Raw genomic sequence first — 26,766 nt, 5'->3', positions numbered from 1 at the left:
TTTCATAATTTAAAGACTTACATTTGAACATGTCCAGTGAGCATTTTAACTGCTAATTTGAAATTATTTGGTTTCTGAGAGCACAAAAATAACTTGAAACCCCAAAATAAAATACCTTCTTGTCACATTTTAGGGGAAGGAGCTATTATTTTTAATTATAGGAAGTTGGACCTTGTTTTAATAACAGACCGTGCAAAGGACTTATTACAGGCAGTTCATTCCGTATGGTTTCACACACAAAATTCCATATAAATGGGTGATACAGTTTACACCAGCAGAAAGGCAATTCTTGACTTTATGTACATACCTCATCTCCCCCTTCTGACTTCAGCTGAAGGAAGGTTGAGACCTTAAACTCCAAGGAAGTAATCTTGGCTCCAGTGCAGTCAAATGAGAGTTTTGCCATTGACTTCAGTGGTTCCAGGATTTCAACTAGATGTGATAGAATTGTGGCTATTTTCACTATGTCAAAAAAAAAAAAAAAAAAGGAAGCGGAATCTCTTTAGAAATGCATGATCTGTGAATAGCTTTTCATTATTCACTGTGGAAAAATCTTGTTCTATTTCTATATCAAAAAAATGGCAAAGAGGAGGCTCCTTTGGGGGGAGAAAAGCAAATCTCAGCAAACGCCTCTTCTTGCTTGCTTCTGAAAGTTGTGTGTCATATGGCAATCACATGAGATTCCCTAGTTCTTGCAAGGGAAGCAAGGCAATCTCCAGAACTCTGGTAACACTTCAAGGGGTTGCTCATGTAATGAACTTATCATGCCCAGTACTTGGCAACATGGTCCAGTTAAACAATACTTTGTTCTGTACAGTACCGGATTGACCACGGCGCCGGGCCCACAGTCCAAAGGGGCCCAGGCCCGGCCCGCTCTTCTCTGCTCCCCACCCACCACTCTCTCCTGCAGGAGCAGCAGGTAGAAGCTTGGTTTAAAAAAAAAAAAAAAAAAAAAAAAAGTACTTGTGGCACCTTAGGGAGTAACAAATTTATTTGAGCATAAGCTTTTGTGAGCTACAGCTCACTTCATCGGATGCATCCGATGAATTGAGCTGTAGCTCACGAAAGCTTATGCTCAAATAAATTTGTTAGTCTCCAAGGTGCCACAAGTACTCCTTTTCTTTTTGCGGATACAGACTCACACGGCTGCTACTCTGAATCCTCCCTCTCTCTCCCTGCTGCTGAACAGCTGATCACGCATGCAAGGAAGGGGAGGAGCAGAGCTGTAGCTCGCTCGCTGCTTGGGGAAGGAGGCAGAGAAGGGGTGGATCCTTGGGGAAGGGGGTGGAATCAGAGCATACCCCCCCCCAGCCCGCTGCTGTGAGCTGTTCAGGGATGGGAGCACCCCCACACCCCAGCCCACACCCCCAGCCCTCTGCCCTGATTCCTGCACCCCCCACACATACCCAGCCCCCCCACACCCCATACCCTGACTCCTGCACCCCCCCCCACATCCCTACTCTGAGCACCAAACAGGAGGTCCTGCACGCTACCCCACATTCCCACCTGCACCACTTGCACCAGATGGGAGCTGTCCCAGGTAAGCGCTCCACACCCCAAACTCCTGCCCCAACCCTGAGCCCCCTCCCTCACCCTAGCTCCTGGCCAGACCCTGCACCCCAACCCCCACCCTGCTGCTGCACCATAACACCCTCCCAGACCCTGCATCCCCAGCCCTGTGCTCAGTGCACCCCCACCCTCAGTTCAGTGCAGAGAGAGATGAAGAGAATGGGCTGGAACCAGGGAGAAGGTAGGTACACACTATGTGGGCAGGGGCAGGGGGGGAAGCCTGTTTACCCCTTCCCCAGCCCTGCTGCGCTTGCAGTTTACCCCTGGCCCCTTCCTTGCTCCAGGGACCAATCCTAGCTCCCGCCCTACTGTGCTTTTGCCCCCAGCCCCTGCCTTGCTCCCGTCAATGCCCCACAGTGCTCATCTTGCCCCGGCCCCTGCCTCGCTCCAGCTGGGGACCAATCCTTCCCCCAACCCATGCCCCGCTATGCGCTTGCCCCTGGCCCCTGCCTCGCTCCAGCTGGGGACCAATCCTTCCCCCCACCATACCCCACTGTCAGGGTGGATAAAAATAAATGACTTTTTAAAAAAAAATTTAAAACAGATTTTTTTTTTAATTTAAATCGGATTTTTGAGGAAAAAAAACTATTGTATCTCATCATGGAATAGGGATTATAAATTCTAATTCTATAGTACGAGACAATATATTCATGTAATGTTTAAGAAAAGTTTGTAAATGAGTTCTAATAGTTCATGGATTAGGGACCCAATCTTATGGGGTTCCACAGGATTATTTAGGTTAATCTTTCTGTCTACCCACTGGGACGCAGTGCTCAGTCTAGAAGGTACCATCAGAGATGCTTCATTTTGTAGTTCTCAAACTGTGGATTTGTCTCCCCAGAGGTAACATGCTTGTTAACAGCAAAAATGTTTTTAAATAAATAAATAATATACAGAGGTGAGAAATAACAGATCTCAACTCTATTGTCCCTCTGCAAATTTGTGTACAGAGTCAATCCCTTGCCTCTCTTTAAAAGTGAAAAGTTTCAAAAAGTTCAATGAATAGAAGATTGTTGGGGGCGGAATAAATCTGGACAAGGAGAAGAAGTCTGGAGATAAATGTGAGAAGTGAAAGACATATGCTTTTTTGTTAAAATGTTATGATTGCTGTTGAAGAAAAAAAATCCAGAATACTTCATGTTGTTGTTTTAGTTAAATAAAACAATTTAAATGCCTGTCTGACGATGTTCTCCTCCTAATACAGCCTGGCAAGAAAATCCTCCAAATATAATTGATTAACCTGTTGAACTGGAGATAGTTCACCTCCCAATGACTTCATAAATATCTGTTTCAATTATCTTTGGTAAATGAAATAACCAAACAATCATTCATTTTCTGATATAGCTTTAAAACTCCTCTGAAATTTTTCAAAATAAATTACTGTTTAAAAATGTATAGTGTGTACCTTCTAAAAATGAAACCCACATCTATCTCTGAGTTGTGAAGACTATGTATTAAGGTTATAACAACCAACAAGAATGCACCTTTATGTAGAAAACCATGATTAAATTGAGTCTTCCTGACTAGTGATTTCAATCATGATTTAAATCAAATCCACTCTGCCTGCTGTGCTCTTGCCCCGGCCCCTTCGTTCCCTAGGGAAGCCCACAAATATGTTTGGCACCAGGCTCACAAAAAATTAATCTGACCCTGGTTCTGTAGAAATTGCTCCTCCCCTTTTACCCCTCCCTGGATTAGCAGTCGCTGTTTTCTCAGGCTTTTCAAAAATTGGGGGAAAGCCAAGTGAGGCTATGTGGTAGGTGATTGAGCAGTAGCTTTTGGGATTGGGAATTGTCTATTTACAAAGGCTCTTCCCATGTCCTTTTGACATCTTGTACATTTAATTGACTGTATGTGCCTAGAAAGCTATTTAGAAGTGCAATATATAAAAAATGTTAAGTAGATTCTATTATTTTTAAGAAAAAATAATATTGTTATGACAATAACATAAACAGAAAGTTTTCTTTCAATTATTTCTTAACTAGTGTCCTGACTATGATTTGTGCCAAAGACTCTCTGGGCAAAGACAGCATCCTGATACAGGGCAGATATACCAGAAGAACCAGTGGGATCCTGAAATTCTTGATAAACGGAAGAAAAAGAAGGATCAACATAAAGGAGAAGATGAGGAAGAGGAGGAAGAGCAGGAAGAAGAAGATGAGGTAACTGATCTTAATCTACAGAAGAGCCTCTCTTTATTAGCAGCTGTCAAGGTTCCTCCCCCACTCTAACTCTAGGGTACAGATGTGGGGACCTGCATGGAAACCTCCTAAGCTTAGTTTTACCAGCTTAGGTTAAAACTTCCCCAAGGTACAAATTAATTTTATCCTTTGTCCTTGGAATATCCACTGCCACCACCAAACTCTAACAGGGTTTACTGGGAAACGTAGTTTGGACACGTCTTTCCCCCCAAAATCCTCCCAACCCTTGCACCCCACTTCCTGGGAAAGGTTTGGCAAAAATCCTCACCCATTTGCATAGGTGACCACAGACCCAAACCCTTGGATCTGAGAACAATGAAAAAGCATTCCATTTTCTTACAAGAAAACTTTTAATAGAAATAGAAGTAAAGGAATCACCTCTGTAAAATCAGGATGGTAGATACCTTACAGGGTAATTAGATTCAGAACATAGAGAATCTCTCTAGGCAAAACCTTAAGTTACAAAAAAGACACACTGTCAGAAATAGTCATTCTATTCAGCACAGTTCTTTTCTCAGCCATTTAAAGAAATCATAATCTAACACATACCTAGCTAGATTACTTACTAAAAGTTCTAAGACTCCATTCCTGGTCTATCCCCGGCAAAAGCAGCATATAGACAGACACAGACCCTTTGTTTCTCTCCCTCCTCCCAGCTTTTGAAAGTATCTTGTCTCCTCATTGGTCATTTTGGTCAGGTGCCAGCAAGGTTACCTTTAGCTTCTTAACCCTTTACAGGTGAGAGGATTTTTCCTCCGGCCAGAAGGGATTTTAAAGGGGTTTACCCTTCCCTTTATATTTATGACACGCCCCCAAATCTCAGCTAGGGTGAAACACTGGCTGGGATTTCTTCCTGGAGCTCTAGGAAAAACAGAGTTAATAAGACACATACATCTCTAAATATGCTACCAAGTACATAAAGACTAACAATATTTTCCACATCTCAAGGATGATTTTAACCAGTTGATTCTGGGAAACTTTTACGGGAGAGTGCATCAGCCACTTTGTTAGAAGCTCCTGAGATGTGTTGGATGTCGAAATCAAAATCTTGGAGAGCTAAACTCCACCGAAGAAGTTTTTTGTTATTTTCTTTGACTGTGTGAAGCCACTTCAGTGCAGCATGGTTGGTTTGCAGGTGGAAACGCCGTCCCCAAACATATGGGCGTAGCTTTTCCGGAGCGTAGACAATGGCGTAACATTCTTTTTCACTGACTGACCAGTTGCTTTCCCTATCAGACAGTTTTTTGCTGAGAAACACTACAGGGTGGAATTCTTGATCAGGTCCTTTCTGCATTAAAACTGCTCCCACACCACACTCGGACGCATCTGTGGTTACTAGGAATGGTTTGTCAAAGTCTGGGGCCCTTAGTACAGGGTCAGACATGAGTGTCGCTTTAAGCTTGTTAAAGGCCTTCTGACACTTTTCGGTCCACTGAACGGCATTTGGCTGTTTCTTTTTGGTTAGGTCTGTCAGTGGGGTGGCGATTTGGCTGTATTGCGGTACAAATAGTCTGTAATAACTGGCCAAGCCTAAGAAGGATTGAACCTGTTTCTTTGACTTTGGGACAGGCCACTTTTGGATAGCATCCACTTTGGCCTGTAGGGGGCTGATAGTTCCTTGACCCACCTGCTGTCCAAGGTAAGTCACTCTGTTTAGGCCTATTTGACGCTTCTTAGCCTTAACAGTTAGTCCTGCCTCCCTTATGCGCTCAAGGACTTTTTGTAGATGTTCCAGGTGGTCTGCCCAGGAATCCGAAAATATGGCCTCATCGTCAAGGTAGGCGACTGCATATTCTCCTAATCCCGCTAGGAGACCATCTACAAGTCTTTGGAAGGTGGTGGGTGCATTTCGCAGCCCGAAAGGGAGTACATTAAATTCATACAGCACGAGATGTGTGGTGAAGGCTGACCTTTCCTTGGCAGATTCATCTAGCGGTACCTGCCAGTACCCCTTGGTTAAGTCCAAGGTAGAGATGAACTGGGCCCGTTCCAGTTTCTCTAATAGTTCATCTGTGCGTGGCATTGGATAGTTGTCTGAGCGAATTACAGCATTTAGCTTACGGTAGTCCACGCAAAAACTTATTTCCCCATCTGGTTTGGGAACTAGAACCACTGGAGATGCCCATGCACTTCCAGAGGGGCGGATTACACCCATCTGTAACATATCCTGGATCTCCCTTTCTATAGCAGTTTTAGCTTGAGGAGACACCCGGTAAGGTTGGACTCTAATTGGGTGAGCATTACCTGTGTCAATGGAGTGGTATGCCCGTTCAGTCAGTCCTGGGGTGGCTGAGAACATTGGCGCATACCTAGTGCACAGCTCCTTGATCGGCTGTCGCTGCATACGCCCAAGGGTCATGGAGAGGTTCACCTCTTCCACACCACCAACACTTTTCCCTTCGTAGTAGACACCTTCAGGCCATTCAGCGTCGTCTCCTCCCTGGGCTGTAAACTGACAAACCTTTAATTCTCTGGAATAAAAGGGCTTTAGAGAATTAATATGGTACACCTTAGGCTTTCGGTTTGAGGTGGGGAATGCTATGAGATAATTAACAGCTCCCAGGCGCTCCTGGACCGTGAATGGCCCTTCCCATGATGCTCCCATTTTATGGGCCTGGAGCGCCTTTAAGACCATGACCTGGTCCCCTACTTTGAAGGAACACTCTCTGGCATGTTTATCATACCAGGTTTTTTGCTCTTTTTGAGAATCCTGTAAGTTTTCTTTAGCAAGGGCTAAAGAGGTTCGGAGGGTGTTTTGTAGGTTGGTTACAAAGTCCAGAATGTTAGTTCCTGGAGAAGGTATAAATCCCTCCCATTGCTGCTTCACCAACTGTAATGGCCCCTTAACCTCACGGCCATATACAAGTTCAAATGGGGAAAACCCTAAACTGGGGTGTGGTACAGCTCTGTAGGCAAAGAGCAACTGCTGCAACACTAGGTCCCAATCATTGGAGTGCTCATTTATGAATTTACGTATCATGGCCCCAAAAGTTCCATTAAACTTCTCCACCATGCCATTTGTTTGATGGTGGTAAGGAGTGGCAACCAAGTGATTTACCCCACGAGCTTCCCAAAGGTTTTCCATAGTTCCTGCCAGGAAATTAGTCCCTGCATCTGTGAGGATGTCGGAGGGCCAACCTACCCTGGCAAAAATGTCTGCTTGTGCCTGGCACACACTTTTAGCCCTGGTGTTGCTTAGAGCTACTGCTTCCGGCCATCGGGTGGCAAAATCCATGAAAGTCAGTATGTACTGCTTTCCTCTGGGTGTCTTTTTCGGAAAAGGACCCAGAATATCCACAGCTACTCGCTGAAATGGAACTTCAATGATGGGGAGTGGCTGGAGAGGGGCTTTGACCTGGTCTTGGGGTTTTCCCACTCTTTGGCATACTTCACAAGACTGGACATAAGTAGAAACATCCTTGCCCATTCCCTCCCAGTGGAATGACCCCCCCAAACGGTCTTTGGTCCTGTTCACCCCAGCATGGCTACTATGGTGATCATGGGCTAAGCTCAAGAGCTTGGCCCGGTATTTAGTTGGAACTACCAAGTGTCTCTGAGGATGCCAGTCTTCCTGGTGTCCACCAGAAAGAGTTTCCTTGTATAAAAGTCCTCTTTCTACAACAAACCTGGATCGATTAGAAGAGCTGAGAGGCGGTGGGTTGCTCCGTGCCGCCGTCCAAGCTCTCTGGAGGCTTTCATCTGCTTCCTGTTCGGTCTGGAACTGTTCCCTTGAGGCTGGAGACGTCAGTTCCTCATTGGATTGTGGACCTATGCTTGGTCCCTCTGGAAGTGATGTAGGGGATGAGGCTGTTTCCGTTGACTGTGAACCGCTTTCCGCTGGGACACTATGTTGGGGTTCAGGCTCTGGCTGAGCCTCTTGTGTAGGGTTATGGGCTGCTGCCGGTTCAGGTTCGGTGGGGCCCTCTGGAGTTGAGGTTGCAAGTACTGGATTCAGGGGTGGCAATGGGTCTGGTGTTGGTTGTTCCGCTGGTTCGGGTTCTGGGACTGGTTCCGTCTGGGTCTCTAGGACTGGATCCACTACTGCTGTTGCAGACATTGGCCTGGGGTCCGGGTCCATCATCTCTGACTGGGTCCTGATAGAAGTTTCCGGAACAGAGCTAGGCCTCACAGCTTGTTTAGCCTGGCTGCGAGTGACCGTTCCCACCCTCTTGACCCGCTTCACATGATTGGCCAAGTCTTCCCCCAACAGCATGGGGATGGGATAATCATCATAGACTGCAAAAGTTCACGTTCCTGACCAGCCCTGGTACTGGACAGGCAACTTGGCTGTAGGCAAATTGAAAGAGTTGGACTTGAAGGGTTGAATTGTCACTTGGATCTCTGGGTTGATTAAATTGGGGTCCACTAAGGAAGCATGGATAGCTGACACTTGTGCTCTGGTGTCCCTCCACGCGGTGACCTTCTTCCCGCCCACACTCACAGTTTGCCTCTGCTCCAACGGTATCTGGGAGGTATCTGGGCCTGCAGACCTCTGGTGTGATTCCGGTGCAATAAACTGTAATCTGTTGGGGTTCTTGGGGCAGTTGGCCTTTACATGCCCCAGCTCGTTACATTTAAAACATCATCCAGCTGACGGGTCACTGGGGCAAGGTGGGTTGCTGGAGAACGTAGTTTGGACACGTCTTTCCCCCCAAAATCCTCCCAACCCTTGCACCCCACTTCCTGGGAAAGGTTTGGTAAAAATCCTCACCCATTTGCATAGGTGACCACAGACCCAAACCCTTGGATCTAAGAACAGTGAAAAAGCATTCAGTTTTCTTACAAGAAGACTTTTAATAGAAATAGAAGTGAATAGAAGTAAAGGAATCACCTCTGTAAAATCAGGATGGTAGATACCTTACAGGGTAATTAGATTCAAAACAGAGAGAATCCCTCTAGGCAAAACCTTAAGTTACAAAAAAGACGCACAGACAGAAATAGTCATTCTATTCAGCACAGTTCTTTTCTCAGCCATTTAAAGAAATCATAATCTAACACATACCTAGCTAGATTACTCACTAAAAGTTCTAAGACTCCATTCCTGTTCAATCCCCAGCAAAAGCAGCATATAGACAGACACAGACCCTTTGCTTTTTTCCCTCCTCCCAGCTTTTGAAAGTATCTTGTCTCCTCATTAGTCATTTTGGTCAGGTGCCAGCGAGGTTACCTTTAGCTTCTTAACCCTTTACAGGTGAGAGGATTTTTCCTCTGGCCAGAAGGGATTTTAAAGGGGTTTACCCTTCCCTTTATATTTATGACAGCAGCCATGTCAGAAAAAGAACAAAGCTCATGTACATTTAAAAATGAACTAAAAACCTCAACTGTTACTCTGAATGCATTTTGTTCAACCCTGTTTTTGTAATCAATTTCTGTTCTGCTTTCAGAGATGTACTATAGTATTTAAACAAAATTGTAATACTCATCAGTAAAATTATTTTGTAGTACTGATAAGATTTCAGCTTGTTTACCAGTTTTGACATTGGACTACCATAAAAATACAATAGAATCTCAGAGTTATGAACACCTCAGGAATGAAGGTTGTTTGTAACTCTGAAATGTTCATAACGCTGAATAAAATGTTATGGTTGACCTTTCAAACCTTTACAACTGAATATTGACTTAATACAGCTTTGAAAGTTTTCTATGCAGAAGGAAAATGCTGCTTTTAACCATCTTAATTTAAATTAAACAAGCACAGAAACAGTTTCCTTACCTTATCAAATTTTTTTTAAAACTTTTCCTTTATTTTTTTAGTAGTTTACATTTAACACAGTACTGTACTGAGTTTTTTGGTCTCTGCTGCTGCCTGATTGCGTACTTCTGGTTCCAAATGATGTGTGTGGTTGACCAGTCAGTTCATAACTCTGGTGTTTGTAACTCTGAGGTTCTCCTGTACTGTGAGATATCTTTTAGTTGGACTAACTTCTAATGGTGACTGCATAGTTCAAAATCTTGTCTCTGAGTTTCTGGTCTGGACTCTATGTATCTCGAAAGCTTGTCTTGTCTCACTAATATCCTGGGGCCAGCACAGCTACAATGCCACTGCAAATAAAAATACTGTAACTTTTTTTTAACAAGATCTTAATTTCTTTCACCTCCAGAGTGAGTCATCTTGGCATTAATTAAAACACAATAAAAATAGTGTAGCAGTTTTATTGGAAGGGGGGAAAAGCTAAAAATAATATTTCAGGTCTGCATAAAATATCAACTGATTATGTACAGCTAATCAAAAGTAAATTATGAGCACTTACAAAATATGTATAATCAATAAAATACATGCTAATCTTTGATAGGTTGTACCTCTAGAGTACCCTGGGGGTGAGAGTGGGCACCTTTCTTGTCACAGATGTCCTTCTATGGCTGTATAGCTGGTTTAGAGTACAGAGTGTGGTCCTCCGACCATAAGACTTAAGGGGGTGGTAACCCCCCCTTCTAGGCACAAAGCAGTCCAGAAAATGGTAAGGGCAAACCAAACAGTGCATCCCACAAAATAGTCCAGGCTTACCCAGTGGTCCCCTGTAAGGTCAGAGGACAGTAGTCTCTGAGGGGGGTCTGAACCTTTAACCCCTTGTGTCCAAAGAACCTAGGCTATGCACCCAGGGTTCTAAACAAAAAGGGAAAACAAAGTAAAAAAGATCCCTCTAATCCTTCAGCGGGTCCAGGTGGCAGAGGCTCTTCAGTTGTCCTACTTGTCAGTGAGGCTAGAGAGCTCTAGCTCTGTTTACCTTTTAGTGCCACCATGTACTTTGTTTTTTGGCACAGCAGCCTCATTATATGAAGCTATGACTACCACTTTCTTCATACATTTTTAGCCAAGTTTTTTCTTATATCCTTTCACTCCGTCCAGTATCCATAAGGAAATGCAGTGAGGCTTCCCCCACACACACACACTGTTCCATTTCTATGACTTTTTAATTAGTCATTAAGGGCAAAATCTTTGCCAAGCTGACTCACTTTTTCTCAGAGAAACTTTCTTTCCAAAGATTATTGCCCACAATACCATAGAACATGATCAACAGTTTTTTGGTTTTGCACATATTACATAGCCTATCATTTTAGTAAGTTTAACTTATATTTGGCACAATGACCTCTTAACACTGTAGAAATGACTACTTCACTTTTTCTGTCATGACTGTGGAATATAATATCTTCAGTTTTCGATCATACGTCATAGAACCTTTGTTCTTTTGTTTCCTTAGTCCATAATTCTTGCCATTCCTTTGCAAGCTCCTTCATGACCATACTTTTAAATTCTTGTCTACTCAAGACAGGGCTGGATTTAGGGGCAGGCAACCCAGGCAACCACCTGGGATGGTGAGCTTGGAGGGGTGCTGGGCTCAAGGTTTTATTTTTGTTGTTAGCAACAAAAGGGAAAATAGAATGTTTGAAGGAAAATGTTTCAGGTACTCCATATGTGGATTCATTTTTTCACTAAACTAGAATATTCTGGATATTGTAGAATCTTATGGAATCTTCCAGATTTTCTGGGAAGTACGTTTTCCTTAAACCTCCTAGAATGTTGTCAGTCATGCCCTGTACATTTGTTATTCTTAAAATTAAAAAGTTTCATTAAGCTTAGAGGAAACATTTTTTATTTGCTTATATATGGCATGAATAAATACAGATTTTCGGATCCTAGTGTGCAAATGTATTATCTTATATGACAGGGATAAATCATGCATGCAAATCGTGCATCAAAGTTGTGAAATGGGCTACAAATGCTATGAAAATCAGGCATTCAAAAGTTTAACAAATGGAGGTGGGGCACTGAAGACTCTTCTTGCCTGGGGCGCCATTTAGTCTAGGGCCAGCCCTGACCCAAGGGTAACATTCATCTCCTCTTTTTGTAAGCCATGTTTTGCTTTTTTGTCCTTCATCTCATTTCAACATGTGCCAGAATCCTTGCTATTGTTGCACAGATACCAGCTTGCATTATTTCAATAGTTAGGAATATAATTTCACTTATTATGTCATTTCTACTTTCTGAAGTCCCTGTTCTGAATGTCATTATGCCTGACAAGGAAACAGATAAAATTAGAGCTACAGTTGGTTGCACATCTGTTATCCAGGCTAGTGCCAACATAATCCCCATTAGTTCAGACGTGAGAATGGTCACATATTCAATAGCCTTTTAGATTTCTGGATTCCAAGACTAGAAAACAGAAAGCTGTTCCCACTCTTCCCCTGCTGTCATTTTTTTGATCCATTTGTATAGACTTTGTAAAACTGGCCCCATTTTTCATAAATTAAAAAATGCCATTGGTCATAATGTGTGGATTTTTCCTTCAGTTTTTTTATACAGTTCCAAATCCACAAATGGGGAATAACCTGTCCAGCTGCAACATGATTTCCCATGACTACAAATTTTTAGTTCTCTCAATTTTTTCTTTTTACATATCTCCTTTACCCATTTTTTGACCCTGGTGTAGTATGAGGTAGTCTGTGGCAATCCATATAATTTTATCTACTAAACGTCCAGCAATCTTCATAAATCTGTTGTGTACTTCTGATTTCATGATTCCCTTTTACCTTTGTCCAAAAGGTTACAGCTAATAGTTTCATCCTTAAATTTACAGGTGCTTCTCCAGTGGCTATGTTTAGCACACATACTAATATTGCTGTCGTGCTACATGCCAATCGCACAGCTTGGGCCCGCAGCAGTTCCAAGTTTCTAACACTTGTTTTTGAGGCTGAACCAAAAAACTTGGCATCTGTCATCTAAAACTGATCTTATCAATGCTCTATACAGCATAATCAATACCTTCTTATCTGTATCTGTATCCCATGTATTCAAGCTACCCTTTTAAATAAGTTCATTCTTACTTTTACACTTTTAATTCTGTGTGACTTTTCCAAGTCAATTTATTACCAAACACTACTCCTAGAAACATAAACTTTTCAACTATCTGAATTTTTTCACCATAAATAAATGTCAGTCCCAATCTTCCTTAATTTTCATCATGGTTAAAAATATTCTGTTTCTGCAAGAGAGAATTTAAATCCCCAATCGTTTCCCCACTTGGAATTTCTCTGGAGTGCCTCATTTGTCTTTTATGCTGTTCATTTGTCTGGAATGCCTTAAGTCTTTTATGCTTAGTCCAGATAGCACAGTCGTTTGCGAAAAGGGAAATATTGTTCCCATCTGCACACTTTCCAGTAGGCCATTTATCATAATGGAAAACAAAGTAGGACTAATAATACTCCCTTGTGGAGTTCCATTTTTAAGTTGTAGGTTTTTGATAAAGCTGTTCTTACTTTGACTTGTATAGTTCTGTCACTTAAAAAAGCCCTTATCACTCCACAGCAGTCTCCCTTTTATTTTAGTTTTATAGCTAGTTTATATAGGAGGCCTTCCCTCCACAGCTTTTTTAATGTCCAGGAAGACTGTTATAAAGTTCTTAGACCTTAGGCTTTTGTGTACCTCTGTTTCTAGTCCCACAATATGGTCAACAGTGCATCTTCCTTTTCTGAAACTACTTTGTACCTCCGTTGTAATATTTTTTTTTTCTCTCCAAGTATTCTATTAGTCTTACTTTTATCATTTTTCCATGATTTTCGCCACACACTTGATGTGAGGGCAATAAGCCTATAAGCTTCAGGTCTTATATGTAATTGGTATAACCAATGCTTGTTTCCAGTCTATTGACAGCAGTCCTTTTTCCTATATATCATTATATGACTGCAACAGAATTTTTAGACTTCCTTTTGACAATGGTTGAAGCATTTCATTACTTATATTACCTTTACCCAGAGCTGTATTTTTCCTTATTCTAATGGCTGCAATAAGCTCCTGCATATTAACATTTTTGTTTAGCAGATCATCAATATATTCTCTCCAGCCATTTAATAATTCACAGTTATCCTCAGTAAACTTCCTTCTTTCCCACAAAACTCATTGTTTTGATTCATATCACTACTGACCTTTTGGAATTCTTTTGCTAAAATGTCTGCCTTTCCTAGTTGAAGACCTCAGTTTCATTATTTACAATAAGCCCAGGTATAAATTTACTTTTACTTTGAATTCCATTCATTTTTTTAATTTGCCTGTATATTTCAGAAAGCTTTGAATCTTTGTTCCCACAGACATTTCTCCAACTTTTTTTTGTCTTTTTGATAATCCTTCGTGCCACTGCCTTATATCTTTTATAATTCATTAAGTCTTTACTATTAATTGTGTGTTTTACTTGCTTCTATACCTTGTTTCTTTGCTTGATTGCTAATTTACAATCCTCATTCCACCCGGGAACCATATTTCTAAGTCAGGGACAATGATGTTTTATAGATGGCCTGTTGCTGAAATTTTTTATTATGTTATAGAATTCATTATGTTGACACTTGTACAATCACTGCATAAATATTCATCACATTTAATCTTGAAAAGACCGCAGTCAGCTTTTCAAAACTTTCAGCTAGGAACACTTTGTGTTTTTGACATCTCTTCAGCTTTGGTCCTCAGTATATGTACGGAAGTGATCACTTCCCATTCTGTCTTCTTTGTAAGTTTCACAACTGCATTTACTATCTATATTGTTTGTTGCAATTCCTAGATCCCAAACAGAAAAGGATCTGTCCACTGATTAAATCTAGCATGTACTTCTGTATTTAATATTACCAGGTTATGAATATCAATAAAGTGTTCTAAGCATTTACTGTTCGTCAGTTTTCTTACTTCCCTGTAGCTCATTATGACCATTAAAGTCTTTGCAAATTATCAATGGGTTTTTGATGTTAACTAATTTTTCTAGTTCTAAAATAATTCATTTTTACATGGCTTATAAACATTTTAAATCCATATGTGTTTTTGTTCTGCACGGGAATTGCAATAGCATCAAAACTTAGTTTCTGCACATCCATTTCAACTTAACTAAGTTCCTTTTTTATATGTATACAGATCTTCTCCCCTTCTTCTGGTAGCCTCTGGGGTATATCCAAATGCCCTCCCTCCCCCGAGTACTACTTGGCCTGCCAGGAGGGAGGGAGAAGGACTCCCTCCTCCCACTGCGCCACAGCCAATGGGAGCTGCAGGGGCGATGCCTGTGGGTTGGGGAAGCACGTAGAGCCACCTGCTTGTGCCTCCGCTTAGGAGCCGGAGGGACATGTTGCCACTTCCTGGGAGCTGCCTGAGGTAAGCGCCACCCAGAGCATGCACCCCCCCCGCCCCGCACTCTGAACCTCTTGGTCCCAGCCCGGAGCCCCCTGCTGTACCCCAAACCCCTCCCCCCCACACACAAACACCAACCCCCTGCTTCAGCCTGGAGCCCCCTCCTGCACCCTTAACCTCTCATTTCTGGCCCCACCCCAGAGCCCACACCCCCAGCCAGAGCCCTCACTCCCACACATACCCCAACTCTCTGTCTCAGTACAGAGCCCCTCCCACACTCTGAACACCTTGGCCCCAGCCCGGAGCCCCCTCCTGCACCCCAAACCCTTCACCCCCGGCCCCACCCTAGAGACTGCACCACCAGCCGGAGCCCTCACCCACTGCCCCAGCCCAGTGAAAATGAGTGAGTGAGGGTGGGGGAGAGCAAGCAACAGAGGGAGAGGGGATGGATTGATCAGGGGTGGGGCCTTGGAGAAGGGACGGGGCATCTGGTAAGGGGGCAGGGCAAGGGTGTTCAGTTTTGTGTTTTTAGAAATTTGGCAACCCTATACTTAGCCCCTGTCCCTGGCAGCCAGGCCCAGGCAGGGAGCGGAAGGGGTGGGACCAGCTATTTCTCATGCTGGCTGCTTTGGGTTCCTACTCCGTGCAGTGTGGCAGCTGCCTGAGAGAGAGCCTGGCTGGGGTGGCACCCCGGCCCCTGCTCCCTGCCCAGGTCCAACTTCTGGGAACAGGCCAAGCGACCCAGAAACGTGCCAGGGGAGGGCTCCAACTTACTTGGTCCCTGTCCCCAGCAGCTGGGCCCGGGCAGGGAGCAGAGGGGATGGGGCAGGCTGCCGCCCTAGCCAGGCTCTCCCTCAAGCAGCCTCTGCGCTGCACACAGCAGTGACCCTGAGCAGTCAGCTTTAGCCATATGAGAAGCAGCTCCATCCTACTCCCTGCCCGGGCCTGGCTGCCAGGGAAAGCAGCCAAACATGCCAGAAGGAAGGAGGTACAATGGGAGAAGGACAGAGCTCTGCCCCACAGTTAACTCTGGTGGGCAGGGGAGACTCCAGGCTGGGCGCAGGGCAGGGGGGATTGCTGGGGAGAGGAGACGTGGGGCGGTCACATGTCCTCCCTTTTAGATTGTGTTTCCCCATATTAGCCCTGTTTCTTGCACACATAATCAGGCTTTTCTTCATTTCAAAGATGACTTTCTTAAATTCCTGATCATGCATTATTAAACTCTGCACATTCCAGCTAAGGATCATTAAGACCCTGTTATATAAGCTGCATTTTTGCCTACATTTAAAATCTCATGAATGCAGTCTGTCAAGAGGTTGTCTATCGTTAGCAAAAGCAGCAGAAAAATATCTGATTTTAATCCTTTCAGTTTTTTCCCCATCTGCAAGATGCAGTTAATAAACTTCTCTTTAGCACAAGATACATCATCTCCCATTCCCCTCAGATTCTCCTTCCTGACCAGAGATGTGTTCTGTTGCTCTTGTACATCTTGTCTCTTACTTGTGTATTTTTCTTTTTCTGTTTTCTGCAGTGGGACTCATTGGTAGCCTCTACAGATGATAATTCTTGGAAATGTTTTTTTTTTTTGTATTTCTCTAGCTCATTCTGCACATCCTTTATAAGCTGTACTGTGAATCCCCACCATTGCTGCATTTATGTTCTATTCCTTCTACACTGTTCTCATATGAGTGATTTCTTCCACGTATGCTGTACCTCATTGTTTTCTTACAAATAGTTGCTGCACATCCAAACTTTTGACAATTATAACACCTCACAGGAGTTGGGAGGAGTCTGTTTAACCCAGAAAGATGGATTCCCCACTTGGATCCTATCCAAAGTGTCCCACCTTCAGATGTTATGTGTAAGCAGTAGATGGCTGGTTTTCACCCTCTCTTACGAAAGTAGCTGTTTAACAAATGATCATTTCTCTTTGCCTATACTCTTTTGATATCATCCTCAGACAATCCTAACAGCACTCCATACATAACCCCTCTTGCTTCCATCAGGAATTTAGGCAGTTGACAAGTATCTCTCATTTTCCTTAAGGTTACAGTTTTTAAGAAGTTTTTCAGCTTGCTCCTTAAGTGGACATTCTATCAATAGATCTCCATCATGCATTTTTTTAGCTCTTTGTACATAACCAACACTTCACATGCTCCATTCCACCATTTTCAGGGGGTTATCATCATCTATTTTCACATTTTCTATAACTGATTTGACAATATGAAAGGTTGACTTTTACCTTGTTTTTGTTTTTCATTTCTATGTATTCCATCTTCAAAACCTGATATATCTAATCTTTTTTCCTCTTTCTGGATCTGAGACCATTCCTCATCTGCTATTTTTCCTCAGCCTCCATTGTCAGTTTCAACATTCAGCCTTGTTGCAGCTGGGGTCCAGCCTTAGACCTCCACTCCAACTGTTCCTACAATCCAGCCTCACCATGTTCAGGCAGATACCAGTACTCAGCCCCAACCCAATCTTCAGCCAGCAGCCTGCCTCCAGCTACCTCAGTCCCAGAATGCATCACCTCCAAATTCCAGCCAGCTCAGCACCAGCCCCATAGTCTGTCTCAACCTCAAGCCTCAGCCAGCCTGCCACCATGTACGGGGCTTAGATCCTCTCTTTTAAAGAGCTGCCCCTCTCCAGGTTTGACAGGCCTTACAGGTGCTCAGAGTTCATGCTAATTGTGCCCAGTGGAGCTCTTTAGCTCCTTCTTGACTGCGGTGAGATATTGTCCCACCGCAGTCTTTCTGAAGGCTTAATTTGAGAGCTAATTTTCACTCTATATGTATAAAAATGTAAGTTGCTACAAAATCGTGTGTGTGTGTGTTTAGCTAATGAAACAAATACTCACTAATAAGGTCAGCCTTGTTTTGTATGCCTTTTGGTTATTAATGAAAAATTAACAAAATATTTTTATCATAATAGCTAGAAAATACACAAAATTCTGCATGGATGAGAGCTTTGTGTAACTGAGTCCAGCTGTTTACATCTTTAGTTCCTGCACACCTTTAATAAGTTTCTAGACTCTAATGAAATGCAAATATTAAATAATAGTTATATAACTGGACATGCATTTTAAGTGCTTTGCTGGCTTGGGGGCTTGGCAGATTGTACTTTACTTTGTTCTTCACTATTTATAGTATTATTTATTTCGTGCCACAGATGTACAAGGTGCATTACAGATGTAAAATGTGACAAGGTTCCTACTTCAAGAAGCTTGCAATTTAATATATACAGATAGCTTAATGAGTAAAGATTAAATCAATGCAAGTGGAAAGGGGATTAAAGGGTGACAAAAAAGGGAAGAGGAAAAATATACCTGGGGACCATTTTGAATTTATTTTTGACAGGGCTTCAAACATTTATCTGACACCTACCAAGATGAAAAATATCTGTGCTGACATGCTCCCAGGCCATGACAGTGAAGTTTAAAGAAATAAAATAGTTGTGTATTATTTATTGTGCCCTGTATTTAGTTGTTAAAATATTGACACTCAACTTTGTTTAAATTTTTTTTAAAAGCATAACTTATTACATCCCTTTCACTGAAGTTTCTCTCCTTCTTCCTCTTCCTTGCTTCACTCCACTATTTCTTTTTGTGGTCTATCTTTTCCTATATTTTCTACAAGGTCTGTTTTCTCTTTTCCTTTGTTCTTCCTCCTGCCCCTTGTCTTTTCACTTCATGATGTTCTCTTCTCTAGCTCCTCAGTATTTTCCAATTTCATTCCTCCTCTCATTTACTTTTCCCTTCTCTTACTACCATACTTTCTTTTTTAACGTATCCCATCAATAAATATTAGCTAACATGTTGATTAAAATATCCTTCTTCCTAGTCTGGACAAGGCCTTAGGGAGATAGTACAACATTTGTAAAGGTGAAAATATCATCTAGATATTTGTAGAAAATACTAAAGGCTGAATGCTCAGGTGCAGCAAAGGAGTGTGCCATACACCTTGGGGGAGGAGAAGCAAACAGATTTATGTCCTCTCCCCGCACCTCATCCTGGGGACCAGTTCATTCCCTTTTCCCCTGGGATGCCTTTAAATTGCACTGCCTTATAATGTTGGCCAGAGGTGTCTAGAGCTCCTCCCATCCCCAGGAAACCCGCTTACCAAGTTAGCTGGTGGATCACTATCAGCCAGGGGAATCCTCAGAGGGCTCCTTAAACTACTATGCCACACACACGAAGAGTAGTAGGGTCCTAACTATTGTCTTTTTTATCTAGACAGGCTTTGGTTAAGTACATTTATTATTACAGGGCCTGAAATAAAGTATTTCTTTTCTTTAGGCAGCAGCAGATACAATCATGTTGTCAGATATTTTGCCTCATTTGGTGCAGAGGCCTGAAGATTTTTTGGAAAATTCAGAAGCCAGGGTTAATCTCTATAAGGATACCATGCTACATCCTCTAGAGGTAAGAGCAGCACAAAGTAATATTGTTGTATACACCAGAAGATCATTTTTTAACATTTGTTTTTCTATAATTTTTATGCAGTCTGGGTATCTTGAGTTTATTTTGCAAAGATGAACCTAACCCACAATCTGACCCCCCTCCTCAGAATTTTGAGGTTCAGATTAAAAAGCTCAGGATACAAGACAGTTCACAGTTGTTTCTAGTGTCAAATCAAAGTCCTGTACCATCTTTTAGGTTGGATGGGGCTTAAAAACTGAGAACTACACTGTCATGTACTTCCATACCAGATGTCGACTGGCTACAGATCTTGCTTATACACACCCGCTGTGTTCATCATAAAATCCAGATAAGATTAGCTTTACATAAGGTCTTTTACTATTCTGCCTATTGGAGGCACTGTGAGTATAATGCAGTTTAACATTCCATTACATCTCCCCCTTTAATTTCTACTTTCCTACCACTTACACTATTGTGCTATCTTTGAAGTTCAGTACATATCCATCTGTTAAGTGTCTCTGAATCACTTGTTGGTGTTTATCTGTAACTCAGAAGATTAAGGAATGGATCTTCCTACTATAGGATTTTCTGTATAGCTCTCTCAATCTTTCCATTCGCTTGTGGGTAATGTGGGCTGCTAGTAATAGGCTCAAAATAATATTTAGTTCAGAATGACAAATTCTGCTACAGTGAATTGTGGTCTGTTGTCCATCACTAACTGTTCTGGAATACTGAAGTGAGCAAAAGTGTACTTCAGTTTTTTGATAACATAGCAACATGTCACGTCTTTCCAGTACATTATTTCTATATACCCATGTAATGGACTGGGCCTCACCACTGTGGCACCTCCTACTGGACATTCTGGGAATTAGCTTGAGTCCTTCCTCAGGGTGCCCTCCTCCGGTGGTGTCTCACTCGCCATTACTCCTACTTTGCTGTCTCCAGCACTCTGTGACTCGCGTCTCTCCTCAAACCTCAGCATTCTCTTCTGGGCTGTGCCCCACTCCACTGTCTCTCCCCTCTTTTGGGGGAACAGGCAGTCTGTAGTCCAGCCACTCACCTCAGTGGCCTGCTGCAGTCCCCAGTCTAGTCCCTTGCTCCAGGGGCAAACTGCAGTCTGTGTTGGCCACTTCCCTCAGGGCAAGTAGAGGGCAAAGAAAGAGGGAGGGACCCAGGTCCACCCACTACTCGGCATCCCGACCCAGGGACCCTGTAGCTGGTAGCCACTCGCTGCCCCTCCTCCAATTCCTCTGCTGCCTCTTTTCCCTGGGCCACTTCCCCCACAGCCCTAGCACCTTATCTGCCCTTCCTCCAGGGCCTCAGTCTGGGATCAGATCAGATCAGATCAGATCAGATCAGATCAGATCAGATCAGATCAGATCAGATCAGATCAGATCAGATCAGATCAGATCAGATCAGATCAGATGTTCTGCTCCTAGACAGCCAGTCCTTCTCCCTAGCAAGCCAGGGAGAGACTACCCTCTGCTCTGTTGAGCCGCCCTTTATATATGCCCCCTGCTAGCCCTGATTGGCCGCTGCAAAAAGCCACCTCCCAATTGGCTCACTTAGTGAGCCCTCCTTTAATTGGAGGGTTCTGCGCAGGCTCCCTCTGGCCTACTTTAACTCCTGCTCTTCATGGTGTGGGGCAATTGCCCCACTACAGCCTGGAAAAATAGTCCACTACGATCAGGCATGTCTTTTGAATTCACATAAATCTGAAGCTAGTCTCTTCCAAGGTTTTGCAGGTAGGGGTGTTTGTACACTGTATTGTTCAGCATTGTCTCTTAAGTTGATTTGTACTGGATCTCCTTTCAAAAGTCTAATATTATCAAATCTTCTCTCAAGCTCCTCCACCTTTTTCACTAGGTCCATCATGGCTGCCATGCTGCAGCTGGGAAGATCACTGGTCTTTGATCCTTTGATCACATACCTCTGAATGCAAAACTTCTGTCTTTATAAGTTTCTGTGGTGAACTGGCCCAGGAGGTTCAGAATAACTCCAAGATTCGTTAGAGCTGTGTCAGGCAACTTCAGCTCTGGAAGGGGCGTCAGAGCTGTGTCAGGCAACTTCAGCTCTGGAAGGGGTTGAAGGTGATTTTAAGTCCCTTCTGTGATGACTGTGATGTCAGTTCCTGAGTCAATTTTAAAGTCAATAGCTTTGCCATGAATATTCAGTTTCACTCTCCAGGCAGGGTGTATGTCATCGCAAGTGATAGATCCCAGAAACAATGGCTCTTGATTGTCTGTCATACGAGTCAATTCCCCACCTGCTTTTATGTGGCAAACAGCTGCAAAATGTCCATATTTTATGCATTTCTGACATTGTGTCTTTGGTTGGACATGTATCATCATATGACTTTTTCCACACCTTGTGCCTGCAGGCTAGAATTTGTTCCTCTTCGCCTGAGAGCTCCTTGCCTCAGAGGTTTTATGCTAGTGACGTTTAACACTCAATTGTCTCTTTACAGTTTCTAAGCTAGTTTCAGGTTTTTCAAGTTGCTTTAGGTTTTGCTGTCTCACCAGCTCAGACTTCTTTGCTCTCTGTATAGTTGTGCCTAGTGTTAAATCTCTCTTCAGTTATAGCTACTGTGAAATATTTTTATCTGTTAACCCAGTAACCAGCCTGTCTCTGATATTTTCATTTTTTGCATTTCCACAGTTTTCAACAAATGTATGCAGATCTCTTATAAAACATTCAACATTTCCCACTGGCTCTCAAATTCTCTGATGGAACACACTCTTTCATAAGCCACATTTCTCTGTGGTAGAAATCATACATCAAACACAGCCAGAACGCTTTCACAGTCATCTTTGTGACTGTCTTCAGTAAAGTCAAAGGATTTAAATATATGCTCTGCTTGCTTCCCCATAGCATGAATTAAAGAAGATACCTGTATATCATTAGTTTCCTTGTGGAGCTTGGGAGCTGTGAGAAATCTGGCAAAATATTGTTTCCAGTCAGTCCATTCTGAACGTTTGTCAAAGCTAAAGTGCTCTGGGGCACTGAAGAGTGGCATGCTGATGAGATCCTGCAGTCTTTGTTGCTTTGTTCCCTCTGTGTGCAACCTTTATTGCTGTTTTCCTTCTGTTTCTGTTCTTAGTTTACTTCTGACACCATGTCATGTACTTCTGTACCTGATATGGACTGGCTACATAGCTTGCTTATGCACATCAGTTGTGCTCAGCATAAGATCATTTAATACACTGCCAGGTATGGCTAAGATTAACTTTAAAAAAAGTATTTTACACCTGGTCCACCTAGTGGCATAACAGTATAATACAGTTTAATATTCCATTAGATACACTAATGTTATTTCTATAATTCCAGATAGGGACGTATGTGAAGTACAGCTACCCTCACTATTGAAGAGGCCCCTGCAGCACTCAGTCTCCAATAGGCTTCGCTTCTCTTCTCTCTGCTACCTTCTTCCTCACAGTTCCCAACAGATCTTCCTCTTCCTGTTTCATTGTTGTTGCCCTGGAAGTCATTGGAAACATATTGACTGGGCCATTCTTTGGTTGGAGTTGTGTGTTTCTGTGGCGGTCACATGCAGAAAGTCAGGAGAGAGCCAGAAAAGCAGTGTCAGTTTGGCCCTGAGAGGAATCCAAGTGAAAGAGTTTCTTTTGGGGAGAGTAGTGGCTGGAAAGTTAGGCATGGAAATTGTGAGCAAGGAAACTGACTCCTCTTGTTTCTACTGTGTTCAGGGAAACAGGACTTTGTATACCTTCTTTGTAAATAAATACGATTGCATCAAAGAAACACCTGACTCTATGATCAGTTTATCTTCCTAATGGAAACAACCTGGCAATGCCTCAAATATTGACCAACTAGTCTGGTCAAGGGGCAATGATATTTTGCAGTTAGAACTTGACAAGTGTTGTTTATCTATGCCTCACAACATCCCTATGAAGTAGATAAACATAATTATCCCCATTTTCCAGATTAGGAAACTGAGGCTAAGAAAGGTAAATCGTTCAAGTTCCCATAGAAATTCAGTGTCAGGACCAGGTTTCGCACTCCAGTCTCCAGGCAATGAGGTCTATGACTCATCTGATAAACTTAAGGACAGTTAGGACTCTCACCCTTGCCAGCCTAGACTATTATGGGCAGAAAGTCATATCAGAGACTATTAGGAGTTGAAGGTCATATTGTCTTTAAGCTTAATTTCTTTTGATATTTAAAAATATGCTGGGCTTGATCTATGATTTTTTATTTGATCTATGGCCTCTCTGTAACTATAATTTTGAAATTCTCATGACATTTAATTTTCACTATTAAAATAGAAGCTCCTTTCCAGATGCCTTTGGATTGATACCCATGACTTTTAGTCATGCAGTCTAAATGCTGTTTGTTTTTAATCTATGGACTGAATCCTACTGCCATGGGAATTCATGTGAGTTTTGCCATTGACTTCAATGGGAACAGGATCAGACCCAATGTCATTAATTGATTGGTTATACTCAATTAAGGGGTGTATGTGCGTCTTTTTTCTTAAACATACAGGATATGATGACCGAGCACGATTCTCAGTATCTTATTGAACTGGATGGAAATAAGCACCCTAATGAGCTCTTTTCAGTAAGTATGCTGCACATAAACTAAGACAATTTACACTAGAAAATTATATACCTATCATCTCTATTAAGATGATACTGGCAACATTATTGCTCTATAACTCATGATGCTATTGCTAGAAAATATCTTCTTTTGGATGCCTGTTCCACTTGTTACTACCAAAAGAAATCTGATTATGCTTACTAAACATTCCATATCTTTGCAACAAGCCATATCATGTTGCATCAGGTTATCATCGGCATCATTTACTATAATTTGTTAAATTGACAAACACCATTATTAGCATGGATGAAGATATAAAGGCATTTACATTATACTCTTGATTATCCAGATAGCCTGGGGGGGATATAGATTTTATTTGGATAATTGAGAGTTTGGATAATGGAGAAGGCAGGAATCATTCAGTAGCAGATGGGCCTGCCCCACAGCTGGGAGCTTGTCCTCCTGGCAATCCTAGTCAGGGGGAGGGGGTGTGGATAGGGGTCAGGGCAGTCAGGGAACAGGGAGCGGGGGTGGGGAGGGTGGATAGGAGGTGGAGTCCCGGGGGGGCGGTTAGGGGCAGGGGGTCCCGGGAGGGGGCGGTCAGGGGACAAGGAGCAGGAGGATTGGATGGGTCGGAGGTTCTGAGGGGGGTAATCAGGGGGCGGGAAGTGGGAGGGGGTGGATAGGGGGTGGGGGCCAGGCTGTTTGCGGAGACACAGCCTTCCCTAACCGGCCCTCCATATCATTTCACAACCCCGATGTGGCCGTCAGGCCAAAAAGTTTGCTCACCCCTGATCTAGCCCAATATCCTGTCTTCCAACAGTGGCCAATGCCAGGTGTCCCACAGGGAATGAACAGAACAGGTAATCATCAAGTGATCCATCCCCTATCACCCAGTCCCAGCTTCTGGCAAACAGAGACCAGGGACATCATTCCTACCCATTCTGGCTAATAGCCATTGATGGGCCTATCCTCCATGAACTTATCTAGTTCTTTTTTGAACCCTGTTATAGTCTTGGTCTTCACAACATCCTCTGGCAAGAAGTTCAAGACTGGGTGTTGTGTGAAAAAATACTTCCTTTTGTTAGTTTTAACCCTGCTGCCTATTAATTTCATTTGGTGACCCCTAGTTCTTGTGTTATGAGGAGGAGTAAATAACACGTCCTTATTTACTTTCTCCACACCAGTCTTGATTTTATAGACCTCTGTCATATCCTCCCCTTAACCATCTCTTTTCCAAGCTGAAAAGTCCAGTTTTATTATTCTCTCATCATATGGCAGCCGTTCCATACCCCTGATCATTTTTGTTGCGCTTTTCTGAACCTTTTCCAATTCCAATATATCTTTTTTGAGATGGGGCGACCAAATCTGCACATTTTTCAAGATGTGGGCATGCCATGGATTTCCTCCTCCTTGCAGTCGAGTCCGGGAGTCGCTGCTCTATTATCCGAACCTCTGTATTGTCCAAACCCCTTCCTTGTCCCCCAGCATGAGATACATAGGGTACAAGAAAGGGATTCAGTTAATGTAGAGATTTTTGATAAATGGGATTATACTGTACTAATGTTTTTCAATTATTATTTAATAAAATATATTTTACAGTATTAATTTAGCATAGCTTAACCTAAAAAATAATTCAGCCATTTTTAATGGTATTGTGGCATTGCAATGCGAGACATGGATTACATTTCTGGATCGTGTTTTTCATTTCCCAGAAGGTCTACAGAGTTTGTGGGCTTAGCCCCTGTAGTTGAAGTTAAATTCTCATGTCACTTTATAGCCAACTTTCCTCCTAACTAAAAGACTGTGTTGATGAGCAATGATGGGAGTCCTGTCCTGTTCTTCAGCCAGACAAGTGGTTGCTGCAACATGGGGCAGCAAGGGGGAGGTGTAAAATGAAAAAAAATGGGAATGTCTTCAACCTCATGGACAGTACTCCATCACTGCCATTTCACCATATTCTCACTTCCCTGAATACAAATTAGGACCACGCTCCAATAAGCACTTATACATGTGCTTAACTTTACTACTTGTCTTGATGTGCTTAATTTTATTACTCATGGTAATAAAATTAAGCGTGTATGTGTTTGCAGAATTGGAGCCCAAATTTATATCAAAACAGTAAAATAGATTCAATATGAATAAATATATTAAAGATAGTCTAGTTGTATAATAATACCCACAGTCTGTTTCTACCCACCCCTGAATAATGGTAAAGCTCATTATATGCTCATCATGGCAAAATTTGCTTTCTTGATCTCAAGAATATTTGCGTGCATACTTCCTGTACCTAAGCAGGAGCTTGTATCTTAACTACATTGTAATAATATCAGTTAATTCCCATTGACAGGCTTCTTTTTTAATGTATTTTTGCTTAATGAATAACAAAAACTTGTACTAACTCCCAGGTCTATAAACAGATTCTGATCACCAAAGGAAATCATTTCAATTCTCTCCTCACCCCTTTCATCACACACCATGAAAACCCTTTGCATACAGGTCTCACCTACGCGCTGATGAGTAGAAAGCCTTTGCAGTATTATCTTTCCATCTCCAGCTCTAGACCATTTACAGTTCTGGGACTCACTTCATGAAGAGGGGCAGAAAGGTTAGGACTGAAGTAAGAGGTTTCTGCATGGTCTATCCTCACTGAACATCCAATGGGAACTCTGCTGAATATGTAACAGGGCCCTTGGCTGTACTACTGGGCAATGCTGTCAGGGCTGTCCTTAGGCATATGCAGCATACATGGCTGTGTAGGGCACCCAAAAATTTGGGGCACCCCTGGATGATAGTGTCCATCCTCCACCTCTTCCTATCCCTGTTCTGACCCTTCCTACAGCCTGGTGACTCATCCTCCAGAGGGGATCTAGTAACTTAAAAGTGAAAAAGCCTTCCAGCCTGCCAGACCTATTAGTACA

The 26,766-nt window shown here is 42.7% G+C and overlaps 1 protein-coding gene across 1 annotated transcript in view; it reads left to right on the top strand.

Moving 5' to 3' along the window:
- AK9 (adenylate kinase 9) overlaps positions 1 to 26,766 on the top strand; it is a 226,801-nt gene that overhangs the window by 28,812 nt on the left and 171,223 nt on the right. The window contains exons 6-8 of the mRNA XM_077812135.1: positions 3,555 to 3,731; positions 19,166 to 19,291; positions 23,792 to 23,870. Coding sequence (XP_077668261.1) covers positions 3,555 to 3,731; positions 19,166 to 19,291; positions 23,792 to 23,870 — 382 coding nt within the window. The remainder of the gene's footprint in view (positions 1 to 3,554; positions 3,732 to 19,165; positions 19,292 to 23,791; positions 23,871 to 26,766) is intronic.

This window comes from Eretmochelys imbricata, chromosome 3, assembly GCF_965152235.1.
Source record: "Eretmochelys imbricata isolate rEreImb1 chromosome 3, rEreImb1.hap1, whole genome shotgun sequence".
In the NCBI taxonomy this organism is placed as follows: domain Eukaryota; kingdom Metazoa; phylum Chordata; order Testudines; family Cheloniidae; genus Eretmochelys; species Eretmochelys imbricata.
The sequence above is the reverse complement of the archived record's forward strand: the minus strand, read 5'-3'. Positions and strand labels throughout refer to the sequence as shown.